Below are 19602 nucleotides of genomic sequence, written 5' to 3'. Positions count from 1 at the left end.
ATACATTATTACTAATTATTGCTCAGTATCAAAATAAATTAATATTTCATCCTTTTCTGTTTCTTTGTATTTCATTCGAAAATTCATGTATTCCTTATTAACAGTTAAATTGCAAAATAAGCGATGTTGTGAGGAGATTTTGATTTCGAAGTTTACAGTTAGATATAGTACTTCATCCAACTTTTCTTAATTTAAACTTTTCTGAAAGATAAGAATGTTTAACTTAATGAAATAATAATTAATAATAATAAATACTAATAATAATAATGCTGCAATATTAATGGTGAACATAATAATAATAAAATAGCAAACATTTTATTATTTACATATACATCTATTTATCTACAATGCGAAGGAATAAATAAATAAGAATTCTTACCCAGTCTAAATTAGCCCGTACAAATTCAGTTTGCTTTCTAAGTCGTATGCAGCTTCTTTTATTTTTTCGTTTTCTTAATTTTCTTTTCTGGATTTTCACGAGAATTTATGAAACTGATACTATGCAGGATTGGAAAAAATACGATATAAAATTCTGGGCAAATTTCAGAAAACTTTAAAGTTTCTCACTTCTGATTATGTTTGACTGAAGGAATTAATTACTTTTATCCAAATTAAATTTCACTCGGTTCAGTTGCAGTTCTAATAATCACATTCAATTTCAATTACGAAGTTTCCTTGACAACAGCAGTAATGCTTAGGTGTAGCTCATAAAAATAATAAATTGGACAGATTTTTAACCTTCGTAATTGGCGGAAGTAAAAGTAACAAGGAAACTTCATTCTATGCTAATTACATTACAGCAATTAAAGAACGAACAAACAAGGAATAAGAATTAAAATTCTAGCAGATGCGAAGTTTATCAGAGAAAAATTTCTTTCACACTAAAATTTTCTTTAGAAATAATATTCGACTTCAATTCAACTCTCTCGAAATGAAGACAAAAAGAAAAAAAGAAAAATCTCATATTTTAAATATGTTGTTTATTTGAAAAGGGATAAAATATCTGAAGCTAATATAAATCTCAGATTCAAGAAAATACCAAAAATTATAGCAGAATTCTTTTTTTGACAAAATTACTTATTTCGCATTTTCTGGAATTTTCCAAAAGCTGAAAAATGACAATGAAATTGAAATTAAAGCGAAGTGTATCAGATATCATTTCAATTTTTCAGATGAACAAAAAAAAAAAAAATTATCACTGGTTGCTCTGTGCAAACGATTCTATGTGCTGTATTCACAAGTGACCACTGATGATGCGACACTTCGACTGGAAGGATATTTGTCAAAGAATGCACTTCGCGATGGTTTCAATAATATAGTAGAAATAAGCGAAACGAAAAATGATTCAATAACAACTATGAAATTCTTCCAGACTGCAAGAAAATTTATTATATACTTTAAAATTTCAATATTTAAATTTATATGAAAGGAAAAGGAAAAGGAAAAGACTGCGGCATTAGAAAATTTTCAATGCAAATTTTGACACGTAACAAATTTTATTAAACTTGAAATTAACCAAAAATTTGTTCTTTTTAGTCTTAAAAAACAAAAATTTTCCCAATCATTTTTTTGCGTATTTCTAAAATTGATTTCGATTAAAATCTAACACTGATTTGTTATGAAACAAAGATTCTGGAATAAAACAAAAAGTAATAATTGGAAAAAGGTAATTCTCATATATTTAGTGATGGATGAAATTTTATGACAGTATTAGGCACTTGAATACAACTACTGTCTAAATTACTCATACAGTATGCCCGTCATTAAATCATTTTGTTGTGTCCAAATTACTCATACAGTATGCCCGCCATTAAATCATTTTGTTGTGTCTAAATTACTCATACAGTATGCCCATCATTAAATCATTTTGTTGTGTCCAAATTACTCATACAGTATGCCCATCATTAAATCATTTTGTTGTGTCCAAATTACTCATACAGTATGCCCATCATTAAATCATTTTGTTGTGTCCAAATTACTCATACAGTATGCCGGTCATTAAATCATTTTGTGTGTCCAAATTACCCATACAGTATGCCCGTCATTAAATCTAAATTACTTATACAGTATACCCATCGTTAAATCATTTTGCTTGTGATCTAACTACCGATAATAGGAATACTAGGCCAACTTATTTCTTCAGTTTTTTACAATTAATTCATATTTTTCTTATACAAATTCGATGAAATCACTAACAAAAGGCTGTTTCAAGCGAAGGTAACACAGTGCCACAGCCAAATACACCAGATCGAGCCAAAAAATCAAAAACAGGTTGCTGTATGCCATAAAACATGAAATAGAAGTCGAGCAGACGGAAAACAACAATATAACGATATAGAATCAATTCATCCTAAAATTTCAATTCTGTAATAGTTGATATGCTTACATGCATGAATGCAATGTAAAAAAAAAATATAGTATTGATTTTTGCTTTTTTCTTTTCATGAATAACTTCAACATTCTATTAAAACGATATAACACTGTCTTAAATGATTTTGTTCCTTATTCAAAGTAATCAGATTATTTTAATTGTTCAGCAAATCAAAGTAACTCAGTTACTTACCAAATTTGAAACTGTTGTTACAAGTATATGTGTACCATATACACCGATTAATAAGGATGGAAGTGATATGAAATCGAGTATTTTTAACGCGCTGAAAGAGCGCAATTGATTAGTCGGTCGTAAAGTAACTGGAAGATAGAAAATGACAAATTGTCCAGGAGAATTCCGATTAAATGGTAACTTCCGTAATCATAATTTCAAGACTTATAATTCAGAAAAATAATTTAGACCAAAAGTAAAATCTTTTTACAAGTTAATAGAAAAAAAAAATCGCAAAGAAGCGTTCGATAAGTTCAGATTTAATGTGTCAACTACAAAAGTATTTGAAAATTCTCTAAAAATATGGAACTATTGAAAATAATTAGAAAAAAATAGAGTTAATATATTTAAAGTGAAGTTTAATTAGGATTACTTACATGATAGCACCATCTTGATATTCAAAATAAAGTATTAAGCTTAAAATTGTAAATATAAGCCTGATACACGGAGCTTGAAAGACCATCATTTCGCAGAATCGTATCCGACCTCTATAATAAGAATAAACTTATAAATAAAATTATTTATCAATTGGTATAAATAATTTAATATTTCACATATACTTAAAAATATTTCACACTTATAAAAATCACTTAATTGAAAATTAATTTTAATTAAACAATGTCTTACTGATCAAGTTCAAGTTTCGGGAGACATGGAAAGACACAGCAGAGCGGCGGTGTTTGTACACTAATCCGTGAACAACCACTTTTCATTTTTCTCACCATTTTTTGCCGCCCTTCGAAAATATTCATCAGAAGGCAAATAATCACCCATAATGCTATTGAAAAATATCTATAAATGACAGAAATGAAATTATGAAATTTTGAAAATTATCTGAAAATTGCAACAACTTGACAATGATAGATTAAAAATTAAAAAAACTGATAACAAAATATTATGTCATTAAGAAGTAGGCACAATTTTGTAAAACTTCTGAGTTGTGCAAAAAAAAAAAGGACCGTCATTTTTTTTTTTTTTGCATAAATTTTTAGCAAATAAAAGAATAAATTATTGAATGAGAAATCATTTTTATTTAATCCAACAATAGCAAAGATGTTACTATTTTTAATGAAATGAAATGCTATTTTAAAATTTAAGATAGTAACTGAACTAGCTTTCTCTGAAACTAACGATCGTTTACTTCCCTAACATTTGATATTAGAAATATGAACAATTAAATTATTTAAAAAGATTTGTCGATATAAGATTTAAAATTTGAGTTGAAATGAAACTTACAAGAAGCCAAGAAGATGGGAAAGGAACCATACCCGTGGCATATACATTGCCACCAGAGAAAGAGTTGAAACGAACTAAAAAAAAAATATAAATGTCATTTTTGAAATAAATAAGTACTTTTAATTATGATTCTACAACGCTGCCTGAAGTTACTCACATATAAATAAATTATTCTCAAAAGATAGATTAAGTTTTGAGTAACTTTAATGATTTTTCAATTATTCCTACTCTTACATAATTTTCTGTTATACAGTTCTACCATAAATATTTCGCTGCTTCCGTTACCCAAAATTTATCCAATTGCAAGTCAAGCTAAAGGAATAACCTTCTGATTTCAGATAAATTTGGCAAATATTTCTTTCAACCATTCTCGATAACTATTAATTTGATGCATATAATAATGCCAATTTCTGTTGATTTTTATTCCAAATTTAACCTACCTTTTGTCTGGGTAACAGTATCGGGTAACAGAAATGAACTCTATATTAAATTATCTCATAGTACTGTACTCACCGGTGCAGTACCAGCTAGATAGACGATAAATGCTCGTCGATATCGTTGTGTAACATAAAATGATATATAAATAACATGCAAAACACCAAGGCATGCAGTAGCCAACGAAATAAGAGTTGACCCCAGTAAGGTCACAATAAATGTCACTTCAATTCCTGTAAATTAACATTTCAGATAAATTCACACACATTCAAAAATATGGACAACAGAGTGATATTGGCATAAATAATAGGATGATAATTTCGAGCAGAGAGATAAACAATTGTATGTGATAACTGATAAGTTCGAATGATACGTGCTTACATTGTTTTTGATAAAAATGAAAGCGCATTGTGTGTTAACCCATTTGAATATGTAAGAAATAGAAATTAGAAAAAAACAAAAACTTTGAAAGTGATAAATTTAAAAATTTTTAAGAAAAAAACGAAATAACATTTTCAAATTTGTTTAGTATTTAAAGTTTAAGAAAACAAAAAAAAAAAAATTTTTTTTTAATACAGCAATTGAAAATTTTCGTTTAAAAAAAAAAAAAAACAAACATACTGGATAAGTAAACTCGAGCACTTACTATTCCGGTTGGACCATCTGTACAATTTAGCAATGAATCAGCTACAAGTTTTAAAACGGTATGAAACATTTCCCACTGAAAAAATAAAAATAAATATTATAAATAAATAAATGAAAATAATAAACTACCTTTTCCTAATATTTAAAAATATGATCGATTTTTTTTTCCTTTCATTCAAATTTTAATATATCAGAAAATTAAAAATGAATACAGGAAAACAATATGAGATATTGACAAATATTAAAAATGATAATGGCTGGTCACTTCCAAAATCTTTCATAAATAAACACGTCAAGAATATCATTGATAAAATTGATAAATGCATTTTAAAAAAAAATTGAAAAGCATAAAAGATTGCGTTAAGTTAGAGTTAAGAAAGAGTTAGATTTTTGAAGAATAATTATTAATTAATCGTTAATTCTCGACAAATATTTGAAACAAATTTTAATTTATCCGTTAGTTAAGTTATTCATTAAACAAAAGTGACAGATAATTTTGATATTTGTTGACACACATAATTTATTCATTAAATTTAGATGAAATTTAATGAATATCTAATATAAGATAAGCACAAGTGCAAACTTCTTCTCTTTATACTTTTCTTTTAATTTCCAAACTTGTTAATTTAAAACTTATACACTTATTTTTAAGATACAGAATTGCTAACCTAAACAGAAAAGTAGGAGTGGTGAGTTATATTTATTGCTAATGCTGAAAGCATAAACTTATTCCTCTTTCTAATTTTACTTCGTTGTTTCAAATATAGAATTTTTCAATTCCATAATATTTAATGCATATTCGATTTCTAATAATATTTAAAAAAAAAAAAAATAGATTTGATTAAAAAGAAGTATGAAATATGAGTAAAAAAGAAAAACAGGAGGAAAAAAAAAACAATATAAGGAAATAAAGGATAAAAAGATGGAATTATATTTAATTATATAAAGAATATTGATTATGGTTCAATAAAATTTATTAATTTCGAACACACACATATACCATAAATAGTTGTATTATTTGCAGTTAATTATTTGGAAAAAAGTGAAAAATTATTTGAAATGCTACCATTAGGTACCATTCATTTCAAGAAGAACCCACAACTACCTAGCCTGGTAGCACCAAGTAATTTACTTGTTGTATTGTCCAAATTATCATATGAAACACGATGATAACCTTTGAACTTTCCAATAATAACTGGTAACGATGTATTTGGATATAGAAACTGATAGATTATTCTGGTTGTTTCTGTTGATCGTTTTATCTACTAACAGCAAAAGATATGAGAGATTGAACTGAATGAATGATTTAGTTCTGATGATGATCTTGAATTTTAAATTATATATAACTAATTAACAGCAAATTTAAATCAATTCAAGAAATGATTTAAAAAATTGGAAATGAAGTAAACAACAAAAACAATATAAGTAAACAATATGTCAAACCAATAATAAATATTACTACGATTGAGTAATAATTGTCTGATAAGAAACAGATTATTGTAGTGATAATATAAACAATAAATTAGTAAATTGATTAATAATGAAATGGAATAATAATAATAATAGCATATTTGGTATTGATATATTTACATATAGAAATACTTCAGTAAGTCGGAAAAATTATCCTTTCTGTTATGCATAGAAGTATTCTAATAAATCAGGAAAATAAATTATCCTTTCAAGCATAATAAATAGCTAACGGATATGCATATCATAACAATTACGGTAATAATAATAAATTGAGAAAAATAAATTCAATTCAAGTCAATTTGTATTGTATAATTCAAATTTAAACTGAAATCGCTTCATCTAATATGAATGCATGTAAATATATGTAATTTCCAATGTTAATTAATTAAAATTAACTAACCAATGTTATTAGACTAGACAAGAGGATCTGATGACATTGTTGACATTAAAAAATAAGCTTGATTATAAAAATGAAATAAGACCAGTCTTTAAGGCTTACAATTATTGAAATGAAATAGGAAGATGAAAAAGTTTGATAGTAATTTTCATTTTTTTTTTTAATCAAAAAAAGAAAAGGAAAAATATATGACAGAATAGTTGGAAATGCAAAAATAATTTTATATGGAGCAATTAATTTGATGTCATTAGAGAAAATTATTAATTAAAATGCTAGCATAAAGTGAAATGAAGAAAAAACAGAAAGTCTGCAATAAAAAAAAAAATGCTTTTAATAAGTATTTAAGAATATGAAATAAGGGAAGGAAATTGATAATTTCGCAGTAATTTAAGTTAATAATTTCGAAGTAAATAAGGAAATTATTATGTGCCAAATAAGTATCTAAATTAAAATGGAAATTAAATGTGAAATGTCACAATACATAAAGTTTTGCATTTCATTTGACATATAAATAAATGCTTGGTATTAGTAAATGGAAAAACTTAAAGTAATTAGAAAAACGAAGTAACAAAATTCATATTTATAATTAGCACGCAAATATTAAGTAAAGATAAATTAATACAAAGTTCAATTTTTATATTTGTCAAGAAGGATGACAAAAAAATGGTAAAAAGAGATTTCCAAAAATATTCACAAATAATTGATAACTATTCAGGATAATTCCATCAGTTTGATCCATTTCAGAAAATCAATTCTATATTTCCGGAAAAGCATATTGTTGTTAATAAGTTGATAGGATGCTGTTCATCTTCCAATGTATCAGTTGTAAAGTTATAGAATTTTTTTTTAAATCATGCATAATAATATAAAGCAAAATACTATGAGAACTAACTGTTGTAATCACTATAGAATAAATAATTTTACTTATAGTTTTATCCAGTTTCTTTTTTTTTTTTTTAAGGATTTCAACAGATTTCAAATCTCGGATTATAAATCAGAATAGCATCTACAAATCCTTTAGGAAATCTCTTAATCAGTCCTAGAAATTATATAAACAATTTTTGTATGTATGTGTCCGTGTGTATCTGTCTGTGTCTGTCTGTGTCTTTGTTTGTGAAATTTACGAAAAAAAATGAAAGAAAAACTTTGCAAAATATTTTCAAAAAAAAAAAAAGAAAGAAGGAAGGAAAGTGAGAAAATAAACAAATTGAATGCAAAATTTTAGTTAATGCATCAATGAACATTTTGCTATTTTCAGTGTGCATTTCATTCAAATATACTTTGTGATAATATAAAGCTCAAAGATTATTTCTATCTGTGATAATAATACCAACAATGTCAACATCTGTCACCTCTTTTCAATGAGATTACGGATAATCTAATAAATCAATAGGAGTGTTGCAGGTGTGATAATAACAATGATAGTAATAGTAATAATAAATAAATAAACAAATAAAAAAGTAACTGTTGCTGATAATGTAATAAAAGTAAAATGGTAGGAATAGAAAAAAGTAATATACTAAATTTCATAAATATTTTTCAAATGATAATGGTAATAAACTTAAAATGTAGATGATAACAATGATAATAATAGTTAAAAAAAAAGTAGTCGAAGCTTATATCAAAATGCAGCAATATTCACAATAATTCCTTTTAAACTAAAAATTAAAAACTGAAAATTAAAAAGAGTAAAGATATTTTTTTTTTTTTGTTTTTGTGTTTCATTATTATTTTTTTTTTTAACCTTTTTCTTGCATTTATTTTTCTGTTCATTACATCACATTGAAATTTTGATTTTGATTTAAAATTTAATAAAGAAAGGAAGAGAAAATTGGAAAAAAAATATAATTTATATCAGAGAATGAAATCATATTTTTAAAAGAATTTTAATTTAGAATTAAATATTAATCAAACCTTCAAAGAATCAAGCTTTCCGCTCTATGTAGATTGTATTTTTAATTGCATCAAATATCTGTTATTTTTCATTCTTTCCATCATTTAATACCTGAAAATTTGATGCTATTTACAAATCAAACTTTTACACATTTCATTTTCTCGATTATTTCTATAAATTTTCGTTTTATTTGTCACTGGGCATTTTCAATTTACCTGCCCGCATTTTGCAAATATCACAATTCAGATGCACAACAGAATATAGGTAAATTAACATATACCATAGGTAACAATAATTAAAAAGTGGTAAATTATTCTGATTGAAGCACATTACATATACATAGATGACCAGGTGTAGATTATGTCAACGAGGCGCATATGGTCACAATGATGCCTACAACTACTCCACTCAATTTATCCATGTAATTTTAGCATTTATGATTTTTTTTTTTTTGAACCATGTTAAAAAATTTGATAAGGAATGAAATGTCACAATGAATACCAAATATGATTTGCATTTGAGGTATTTGACCCAAAAATTATGGAAGGGCCATTTGCGGTTAAAATTTCATTTGGTTAAAATGAAATAGAGCAAAAATTGTGAAAAGAATGAAATATATATATATAGTTTTGATAGTTTTGCGCAACAACAATTAGAGCAATGGAAAACTTTATTTTGATGAAAAAAATTTTTTTTAAATTTGATGACATATTATTATGAGAGAGAAAAAAATGGTAGCATTTCATCTAATTTTAGCATTCTTAGTTTTAATCATAATTTTTGTATTTTTTTTTATTATTTATGAGATATTTCCGCATTTTTTTTTTTTTAAAATTATCTATAAAAAGAAATATATCATCTATGGAAAGATTATTTTAAATTGTTTTTTTGGAAATTTTTTTCTTCTTTTCTTCATTTTGAATTATTGTTTGTTAAAAGATAGTAATTTTAATTACGAGACTAAAATAATTTTAAAAAGAAAAAAAATTTCCGAAAAAATGAGAAATACAACAATAAATCGCTAAAAGATTCAAAATGAAATGTGTAAATAAATAGCAGTTGAAATTGATAGGAAGCGCTTTTTTTTTTTTTTCTTCATTTTTAATAAAATAGAAAGTAAAAATAAAACAATTTTTCGTTTTTCTTTTTTTTTTCTTTTTTTAAATGAAAGTAGGAAGTACAGGTCAAAAGGATCGTATAGAATTTATTTGATGAATTTACAATGACATTCGAAAATTCAATAAGTAAAGACGTAAAGAATTACTTGTACTACAGAGAAGAGAGGAACTTGCTTACAAGTTTACAGAGTTATGTGAAAATTTCTTAATGAGAACGCAGTGAGTTTGAAATTGATGCAAATGTCACTGAGCACAGATCATCGAGAATGATATGCTAATGAGAGATTATCATTGATTATCTTTAGTTAATGAATTGATAAATGGAAGAAATGAATATAAGGCATTTAGAATTTCGATTAGATAATCATTTCTAGTATGTAACTGATAATTATTTAATTACTAGTAGATGAATAATATACTTCTGATAAGACATATAAAATTATTCTAAACATCCAATTCAATTTCTGGAAATGGAAGAATACAATACTCGAAAATGATTCATAGAATATGATAATTTTAACGATTTGATAAATTAAAGATCATTTTTAACTTTGAATAAATTAATTGGAACAGACAATGAAGAAATAATTACGAGGAGAAAAACGGTGAAGAAAAGAGATAAAGAAATTTAAATCTTGGAATTGATCAATCATTTAGTCAATTAATCAATCATTCAATCGATCAACCACAAAGATCAAATATTTCGAATGAATTTCCCACATCTTTTCCCATCTTAAATTTAATTTTAGTTAATAATTTGCTAATTAACAATGATTTCGGCGTTAAACAATTTTCTAATATTCAACGAAGTTCTCATTTAAATATGATTAAAGAAATTTCTCGAAAACATTCCTTTGCTACTTTTTTCTCGAAATATAATTATCCAAATTATTAAATTAATATAAGTGATAGGAAGTAGGCCATGAGAGGTGTATGGAATGAAATATTGCTTGTTTGAATTTACTAATTTTTTCATTTTCTCTTTCCCTCTCTTTCCCTCTCTCTCCCTCTCTCTCCCTCTCTCTCTCTCTCTTTCTCTCTCCTCAAAACCACTCGTTTGATTATTATTGAAAGTGATGGGAAAAAAGTGAAAAAGGAAAATAAAAGAAAGAAAAAGAAGAAAAAAAAAATGTTAAACGGAAATTTGCTTTTTATGTTTTGAATTACCACAATAAAATTTGGCAGTAAATTCCATTCAAACTATTATTTAAAGAAATAAAAAGTATAGTAAAAGGAAGCAGTAATCAAAAAGGAAATAAATTTTCTTCAAAAGAATACCACCAGAATTGACCTGTATTGCTTATTTATGATCTGTGTAGCTCATTTATAACCTGCTGTATACCTCATTTATGACCTATTTCGGAGGAATATCAACAGAATCTACATCTCATTTATGACCTGTTTCAGAATAATTTTAGGAAAATTTTACCATACTGATAAGTTTTTTTCAAAAGAATGATAAAATATTGATAAATAATTAAACTGCTTATTAATTAGCTAACTCTCCTTCAATATGTCTTCTGCAAAGCAATACAGTTTAGCTAAAGTTAGGGAATAAATGAATGAAAATAATGTGAAACAGAAGGCAAAATGAAATGAATGTAATATAATGAAATTAAATTTGATAAAAGCAAATTGAATTCCTTATCAGAGTGATAAATTTAATTAATGGAAAATTTCTTTTGAATTTTTCTAAATTGAACCTAGGAAGGTAATAAATTGAAATTGTTAATATTTAATATAAATAAGTAAATAATTCTTTCGCTTTTTATTCTTAATATTTGATAACATCGTAGATTAACATGACATCTTAGAACTTTTAAAGTTTGTATAATAGAAGAACAAATGTAAACATAAATATATATGGAAAATGTAATCAGTTCGAAAAAATTATTTAGAAAATGAGTGAACTAAAAATTTTTATTTGAAATTGAAAATGTACGAATTTTTTTTTTTTTTGAGGATGGCAAAAAGTACTCTACTGTTTGCTGTGAATGAAATGAACAAAAAAATATGATATTTTCACATTTAACGAAATAAAGGAGAGAGAGAGAGAGAGAGAAAGGAAGGAAAAGGGAGGGAGAAATTTCCTGTTTGTTTGTGAAGAGATGGAAAGAGATGAAAAGAGAGAGGGGAAAATATTCATTGAAATTTGATGAAAATTGGTGCAGCTATTCAACAGTCACAACAGTTGAATGATGACATTTTGACATTTTCTCTTCTTTTATAAAAGAAATGACCTTTCAGAAGAGAAAAAGAGTGAGAAGAAGAGAGAAAGGAAAGAAAATAAAAAGTAAAAGTAAGTGCAAAAGGAAATTAAGTAAAATCAAAATGAATAAGTAAAATCCTAATTCGAGATTAAATAAGTCCTCTTAACTCGAAATGTAAAATCGAGATCAGATCATAAGATCATAACAATTTCAGGTTTTAGCACAATTGGATTATCTCAGTACCGGATTAAAAAATCATAATAATAATAATAATATCAGACAACAATTGTATTAGAATTATAACAATATTAGATTATAATCATTCATTGAATAGTGAAATTGAATATAAAATTTTAGCATTTCACATTCAGTCGACATTTTTCTAATTGAAGTGAGAACAAATCATAAAAACGGATAACACAGATATGAAATTAAATTAACATGAAGAGTGACTGGCAAGCATTAGCAATGTTTGAATTCAAATCATTCCTGATCCAAGAAAATACATTCAAATTTTATTTTTTCTCGAGTTAATAACTTCCTCTTCTCATCCTCATTACACTAATATATTTAAATCAAATATTTAAAATTCCGTCAATTATCGATTTTAGGGAAGCTAATATGTAAACCATTTCGGCTGTTTCAAATTGTTTAATTGTACTCTTCTGTGAAACAAATTTTCACAATTGATTTATAGGCAAATAAACAAAAGGAATAAGCGAAATGCAATCATAGAATCATTTTATGATTTTAATAACTGAAATTAAAATGTTTTATCTGGCAAGAAATTCAAGAAAATTATTCGGAAATATCAGTGAAAAGGAAAAAAGTGAAGAAAGTGTTAAGGAAAGGAAAGAAATTGATAGATTAGTCAAGGTTTAATAGAGGAATAGTAACTATAATTAACAGTGTGATATGCTATCAGCTAAATTAATTGTACACTGATAAAAAAGTTTGAGAAGTGATAAGACCAGTTGTGCACAGGTATTCTAAATGTGTAGAAGTTGACATTAAAGCATGCATAGAGTAAATAATAATTAATTATATTTACTTAATAATTCTATACTTTCATATACATATTTTTTATTTACATATATTAGTATTACTTAACGGTTGTTAATGAAGTAATACAATTTAAATTATATCATATAATGTGTTAGTGTTATCAATAGTTATCTAATTTACGTTAATATTACTTTAATGTTTTTATTTTCTCTTTCTTTTTTCTCTCCATCAATGAATTCATTAAAAATATATTTATAGCAAAGGTAAATGATGAAAACAATTAGTAACAAAGCTTTATATATATGCTACAAAATAATAAAAAATAATTCAATTTTAGCTCTGCACAACATGATATTATGGGAATTATTTACATTTATCGCTGATTTGTTTACACATTAACTAAAATGGTAGAATAAGTAAACATTGGTGTGGTAAAATTTAAAAAAAAAAAAAAGTTAAATAGTATATTTTGGAAAAATAAATTGAGAAATGATTTTGATTAACTAAAAAAGCAAAATATGATTGAGCATCTGTGATAATATAAACATTATCGATAATACTTTTAGCATTTCTGAATTGTCCCACATATTGTAATGCAAATAATAAAAGAGAGAAGTGATGATGATGATGACGATGATGACGATGATGAGATGATGATGAGTGATGACGATGATGATTGACCTAATTATTTATGACAATCATTTTGAACAATCTCTCTTTCATTCATTTCAAATATTCCAATGCTTCAGCATCTTCATCTTTTCCTCACATTAATTTAATTTTTGCTTCATTTTGGAAAAGATAGAAGATTTAAAATTTTTTGAAAAAAAAAATTCCATAACAATTAACAAATGTATAAATTTTATGTTTGAAAGAGCTAAATGATGTCAAATGCTTTTTAATGAAAATATGATGTGACATTAATTAGAAATATTCGTTCCAAAAAATTAAAAATATTAATAACTTGTTCTAGCATTTCAAATTCTTCAGTTATTTATACAATTAAAATTATTCCAATAATATTAATAACCTTTACGAATAATAAGCAATTGATGAAACAAAATTTTGCTTTTGAAATAAAAGTTTTTAATTAAAGTTTTATTCCATTTTTTTTTCACTTTAAATTGTTGACGTAGATAAAAAAGTACATAAAGATTGTTGTCTTTATGTACTTTTTTTTTTAACGAAAATTTTAATTAATTAATTTTTTTTTTGAATTAAATATGCAAAATTAAGAATTACTTTGACTAATTAATTGCGCAATAATTTAAAAAAAAAAAATTGCTATAAGTACGTAAAACATTAAACAGAATTCAAATGTAAGAATGAATGGCAATGATTGGATGATGTGAAAGTAGTGTGTTTAGATATTTATGAAAATTTTAATTAATTAAAAAGTCCGATAGATCTGGAATTTGAGATTAGAAATTCGATTACAATGAATAAAGTAAATAGAATGGGTGTAATGAACATTATTACATAAAATGAAGTAAACTTTAAATTTGCAAGAATTCTTTCTGATTCTGGAACATTCCAATAATTTGAATAATTAATCTTAGTATAAAAACTTTCTAAGCAAAACGAAAAATGAAAATAAAATAAAACGAAAGCAAGAAAATGATACTTAAAAAGCACAAAGATTAAGTAAAACAATAGAAAAAAAAGAGATAAATAATGAGTGCAATGTCTGTAATATGAAAATGAGTACATTTAAATATGACAAATAAAATAAATTTTATTTTAATTTCATATATTATTTAGTTTCGTATATTATTGTTAATCAAAAAAAAAAAATTAATTTTTTTTCTAATTTTAATTTCATATATTATTTTTGTTGTTAATCAAAAAAAAAAAAAGAAAAAAAATATTGTTTTTTCTTTCAAAAATATCTAAATTTGAAACAGATAACTGTTTATTTTTTCACTTCAAAAGTTAAGTAATTTAGCGAGAAATTTAAATTAAACAAATGACAATATTCAAAAATTGGTCAACAAACAACAAATTTTATATGGCGGTTGTTGACAAGTCTATAAGGTGACACATACATCAGAGACATACGATGTGATACATTTAAATATGTTTATGTATAATTAAATAGATTGAAAATAGTTTTAATAAACTAGTTTTAAGCGCATTTATTCTTTTAAATTTCCTTTTCTTTTTTTTTTTTCATATAAGTTTAGATATTTTTTTTTAAAATGGAGATATGCAGATGAAGAAGAAAAGAAAAATGATAAAAATTCCAATTTAAGAAAATTTTCAATTTATAAATTTACGAATAAAATTTATTGGGGAAAAAAAAAAAAAACAGAAAGACAAAATTCAATTTACTCTTTTTTAGGATTTCTTTGTTTTTTGTTGTTTTTTTTTTTTAAAAAAAAGAAACAAATTATTTATTTCTTGAGAGAGAGAGAGAGTGAGATAAATAAAATGTAAGCAAAAACTAAATGACAAAGAAAAAACTAATATGATATCATAACTTATTAAAATAATTTAAGGATATCCCTTTTTGTTTTTATTTTGATTTATTTTTTCTTTTTTTTTTTAGTAATTTCTTTCTTTCTTTGGACCCAAATTGGGCGCAATTGTTAACGCCAAAAACCTTACGTAGTGCATTTGAAATGGAAATACTTATTTATGAAATATTTCTATACATAAGTATTACTATTAAACATAAAATTGATGCTATAAAAATAACGCATCATGCAAAAAAAAAATTTTTTTTTAATTTAAATTTAATTATTAAAATATAATATCTTAATTGCTTAAGATCAATTTTATATTTAATAAAGTTTTGTCAAAAAAGTATTACGTTAATATTTTGCGCCGAATATGTAATTTAACGTTCACGTATAAATCTTGAAAAAAAAAACAAATATTACGTTTATATTTTGAAATATTGGTATGTATAAATCAACATTTCATGTAAATGCTAAAAAATGAAAGCATTACGTGAATATTTTGCGTCAAACGTACACCGTGCAATTATAAGCTTTTGCCAATAACTTCAAATTTTGCTAACAGATAATTTCAATTTAAATCTATGTTTGGCATTAACATTAGATAATATTATCATTATCAAAGAGCAGAAAAAAAAAAATTAGACAAATAGCAAGAAAAGGAATAGAAATGTTAGATTTATGTTGAAAAGTAAAATGGTAAAAGGGAAGAGAAGAATGAAGAGAATCAGGTATGATAAACCGGTTCAAGAAAATGTAATTTATCATCGAATGGTATGATAACAACAGAATTATCCGACAAGATCAATAAAATATACGAAGGCATAGGCAATAATATGAAGTGAAAAGATTTTGTGAAAGAATTGTGTACAATTATCGAAATCGTTATCAGTGTTAAGAATAAAAGATAAGCGAAAGATTAGTATTCTGATGGATTCATCGTGTAATCATCATTTAAATTTTTCTATCAGATAATTTGAATAAAAATTTTTTTCTATCCATTATGTGTGTCACAGCAAAAAAAAAAAGAAAAGATTTATTTCCAAAAAAAATTATCGCCAAAAAAAAAAGAAAAACATTACTGCAAAAATATTAGTCAATTAATTAATTAATGGAATAGTTTTAGTTTAATTTAAAATATCTTAGAATTTATTTATGTTATTCTGCTAGCAAGTAGTATATAATTTATTATATTATGATGCTACTAAGGTTTGCTAATATCATTATATTTCGAGAGTAGCATTTAAGAGATCTATCATTAATATCATAACTCTTATCAATTAAGAGATAAGTTAAAACGAAAAGAAAAAAGTGAATTTCAATTAATTATTGAAATTGATATATTTTAAGACATTTCGTTGCTATGTAATTTAAAAAAGCTATCGGAAATAAAATGAATAATTAACGATAAATACTATATTATCATAATGAAAAGTTGCATCAAAAGGAGAAAGAAGTAAAAATTTTCAAAACTTTAAAATAAGCATGCATAATGCAATCAAATCAATTCAGTATTAAATTTAAATTTAAATTTTCTAATTTGGTTATTATTGCCACTTATTTTCCTTTCTGTATACTGAATATGCTAGGAATAAGTTTTTATAATAGGAAATGATTTTCTGATTAGAAATTAATAACTGAATTTTGATAATAAAAATGAAGCATTTTTTGCTATACAAATAAAAAATTAATGATAAAAAATATAAAATGCTAAAAAAAAATAAAAAGAGAAATGAAAAGGAAGACGAATTCCTGAATTTTTGATTTGTAGGAAAAGTATTAAAAAATTTTTTAGTTTTATTGAGCTCTTAAAAAGCGAATAATGGATTAACTATATGAAATCAATTTTCTTCAGTGCATAGACATTTTAAATGATTTAAAAATTTTAATTTTAAAAATGAACAAATAGCATTCAGAGCAGATGTTCATTTATTTTAATGTCTTTTATCATCTTTAATTTGCATTCATGCAAAGAAAGAAGTGAAATAATTTTAGATAGAGAATGTTTACAATGATTCATATTATGAAGAAAAGAAAGAAAGAAACTCTTTGCATTTGAAATTTTAAAATTAGTTTCTAAACTGAGCTAACTTTGAAGTATTCATTGTATTTTATTATCTATTTTACACAAAGTATAGCTAAACCAAGTAACAATCTTTAATTATTAATTAAATTATTGATCAATATATTTTCACTTTTGTGCTTTTGACAATAAGCCTTATTGAAAATTTTGTTATTGAGTAAATAAGCAATAAAAAGGATCAAAGATTGAAGAATAAGTTTAATTAATTTTAGCAAAAAGCAAATGAGCTTAACTGATTGACAAAACGAAACATTAAATCAAAAGCGTTTATTCAATGTTTTTCATTATAAATTTTCATAAACATACAGAAAAATATAGTTTGCAACAAAATTTTGAATAATTTGAAGGGTTAAAATTCAATCTAAAATAAATTTGAATGAAGGCAAATTAAACAATGTAACTCATAAAATCAAAATTCATTGAAATTTTGCAAATTTCCTAAAATCTTTTCTAGTAAAATTGCAACTGAATTAGACACTTATAAAAACAATTGAATTCGTTTAAAGATTTAAAAAGATTTAATCAAAAAAAGAAAGAAAGAAAAAAGATTCATAATTTGTTGCACTTAATATAACTTTAAATGAAATGAAATTCTTTGCAACATAAGTTTATTGCTAAAATTTGAAATAAATTTAAGTGAAGAGAAAAAAATGAAATAATGTAACCCATAAAATGAAACTCATTGAAGGGATGAATGTAAGGAAAAGATTGGGATTGAAAAAGTGTTAGAGAAAAGGAAATAAGATGGAGGTCGGAGGATGAGGAGGAAAGGACTAAAATTATTACCAATTTTATGGCTCTTTCCCTCCTTCCATCTCATCCCAACAACCATCTCACCAACTGCTGCCGAGGTCGTTGTCATCATCGTTGTCGCTGTCGTTGTCATCATTTTTGTCGTTGTCGTCGTTGTCGTCGTTGTCACTGTCGCTGTCGTTGTCACTGTCGTTGTCGTTGTCGTTACCGCCATTATCATTACTGTTATTATCATTGTAGGGTAATTGCTTAAATTTGCTCAAATTAATCCTAATCCTTTCATCTATTTTTTTTTTTCTTAAATTGTATTTCTTTTGTTCCTAAAATGAAAATAGTTCGAACAAAGGTCACCATTCATTATTCAAATATTTTTTATGTCTATTTAAAATGAACATTTCAACTTTAATAATTATTTATTTGATGAATAATTGATTTATTAATTCAATTGTTTGAGATTATGTTTTATTCCTTTTATATTTGGTCAAATATTTTATTTATAAAATCGGTTAAATGATTATAATTTTTTGGCTAATCACTTATCCATTAACTTATTTACTGAACAACTTTATCATTTTATCATATTTACTGTTACTTTTTTTAACATGCTCTGGGAAGTACTGAACAAAGTTTTATCAGCTGAATTATCTCTGATAAACAGTTTATCTGATCCGTTGTATCAGTGATTCCTCATTAGAGTGAATGATTGAAAAACAAAATTGCCATTAGTACTGTGTTCTTTTCTTATTTCGTATTTAAATTATTTATATTAATTTATGATTTATGATTAATTAACTTATTTATAAGATAATTTATCGATTTACCTAATGTTTGGTTATTTCCGTGCCTTTCATATAAGTTTCGTATCATAAAAAAAAAAAAAAAAAAAAGATTTATTTAAGCTTAATATAATTATCATTTATTTATCTAATTATCAATTTAACAAATCATTACTTAACATTTTAATGAGACATAATTCTTTGATTTATCAATATAATTGTATATACTTTTTTACCTCCCTTTTATATATTTTCACGAAAAATCATATATTTGTTCAAGTATTACTTTGGTTGTAAGAAAACGAAAATTTTTTAATGGTAATATTTTATATGAGAAATAATCTAAATAAAATTAATAGGGCAAATCTTTACAAAAGAATAGCTATTCATAATAATTATTTGCCATTCGTAATAATCGTTTATGGTAAAAGCATTTGTAGTGAAATTAAAATGGAATTAGTTGTATGCTAACCTTTCCCTCACTCTTTTTATTAATGTTAATTTGTCATTAGAGAAGAA

General features: G+C 24.6%; 2 protein-coding genes across 2 annotated transcripts; both read right to left on the bottom strand.

The window, feature by feature from the left end:
* Positions 1-1221: 1221 nt before the first annotated feature.
* Bma-osta-2 (Uncharacterized protein) lies at positions 1222-4988 on the bottom strand (the record flags this gene model as incomplete). Its single annotated transcript, XM_043078292.1, has 8 exons — positions 1222-1373; positions 2197-2350; positions 2564-2654; positions 2980-3090; positions 3230-3394; positions 3839-3912; positions 4352-4506; positions 4895-4988. The coding sequence occupies 8 exons, from the start codon at positions 4986-4988 to the stop codon at positions 1222-1224; spliced, it is 996 nt and encodes a 331-aa protein (XP_042934226.1).
* A 12975-nt stretch (positions 4989-17963) lies between these two features.
* On the bottom strand, positions 17964-18521 carry Bm17485 (Uncharacterized protein; the record flags this gene model as incomplete). The annotated part of the gene is made up of 2 exons (XM_001893431.2): positions 17964-17992; positions 18341-18521. 2 exons carry the CDS (start codon positions 18519-18521, stop codon positions 17964-17966), a joined length of 210 nt encoding a protein of 69 aa, XP_001893466.2.
* Between the last annotated feature and the right edge of the window lie 1081 nt (positions 18522-19602).

The sequence above is a fragment of the Brugia malayi genome (assembly GCF_000002995.4).
Source record: "Brugia malayi strain FR3 genome assembly, contig: Bm_v4_Chr2_contig_001, whole genome shotgun sequence".
Lineage (NCBI taxonomy): Eukaryota > Metazoa > Nematoda > Chromadorea > Rhabditida > Onchocercidae > Brugia > Brugia malayi.
The sequence above is the reverse complement of the archived record's forward strand: the minus strand, read 5'-3'. Positions and strand labels throughout refer to the sequence as shown.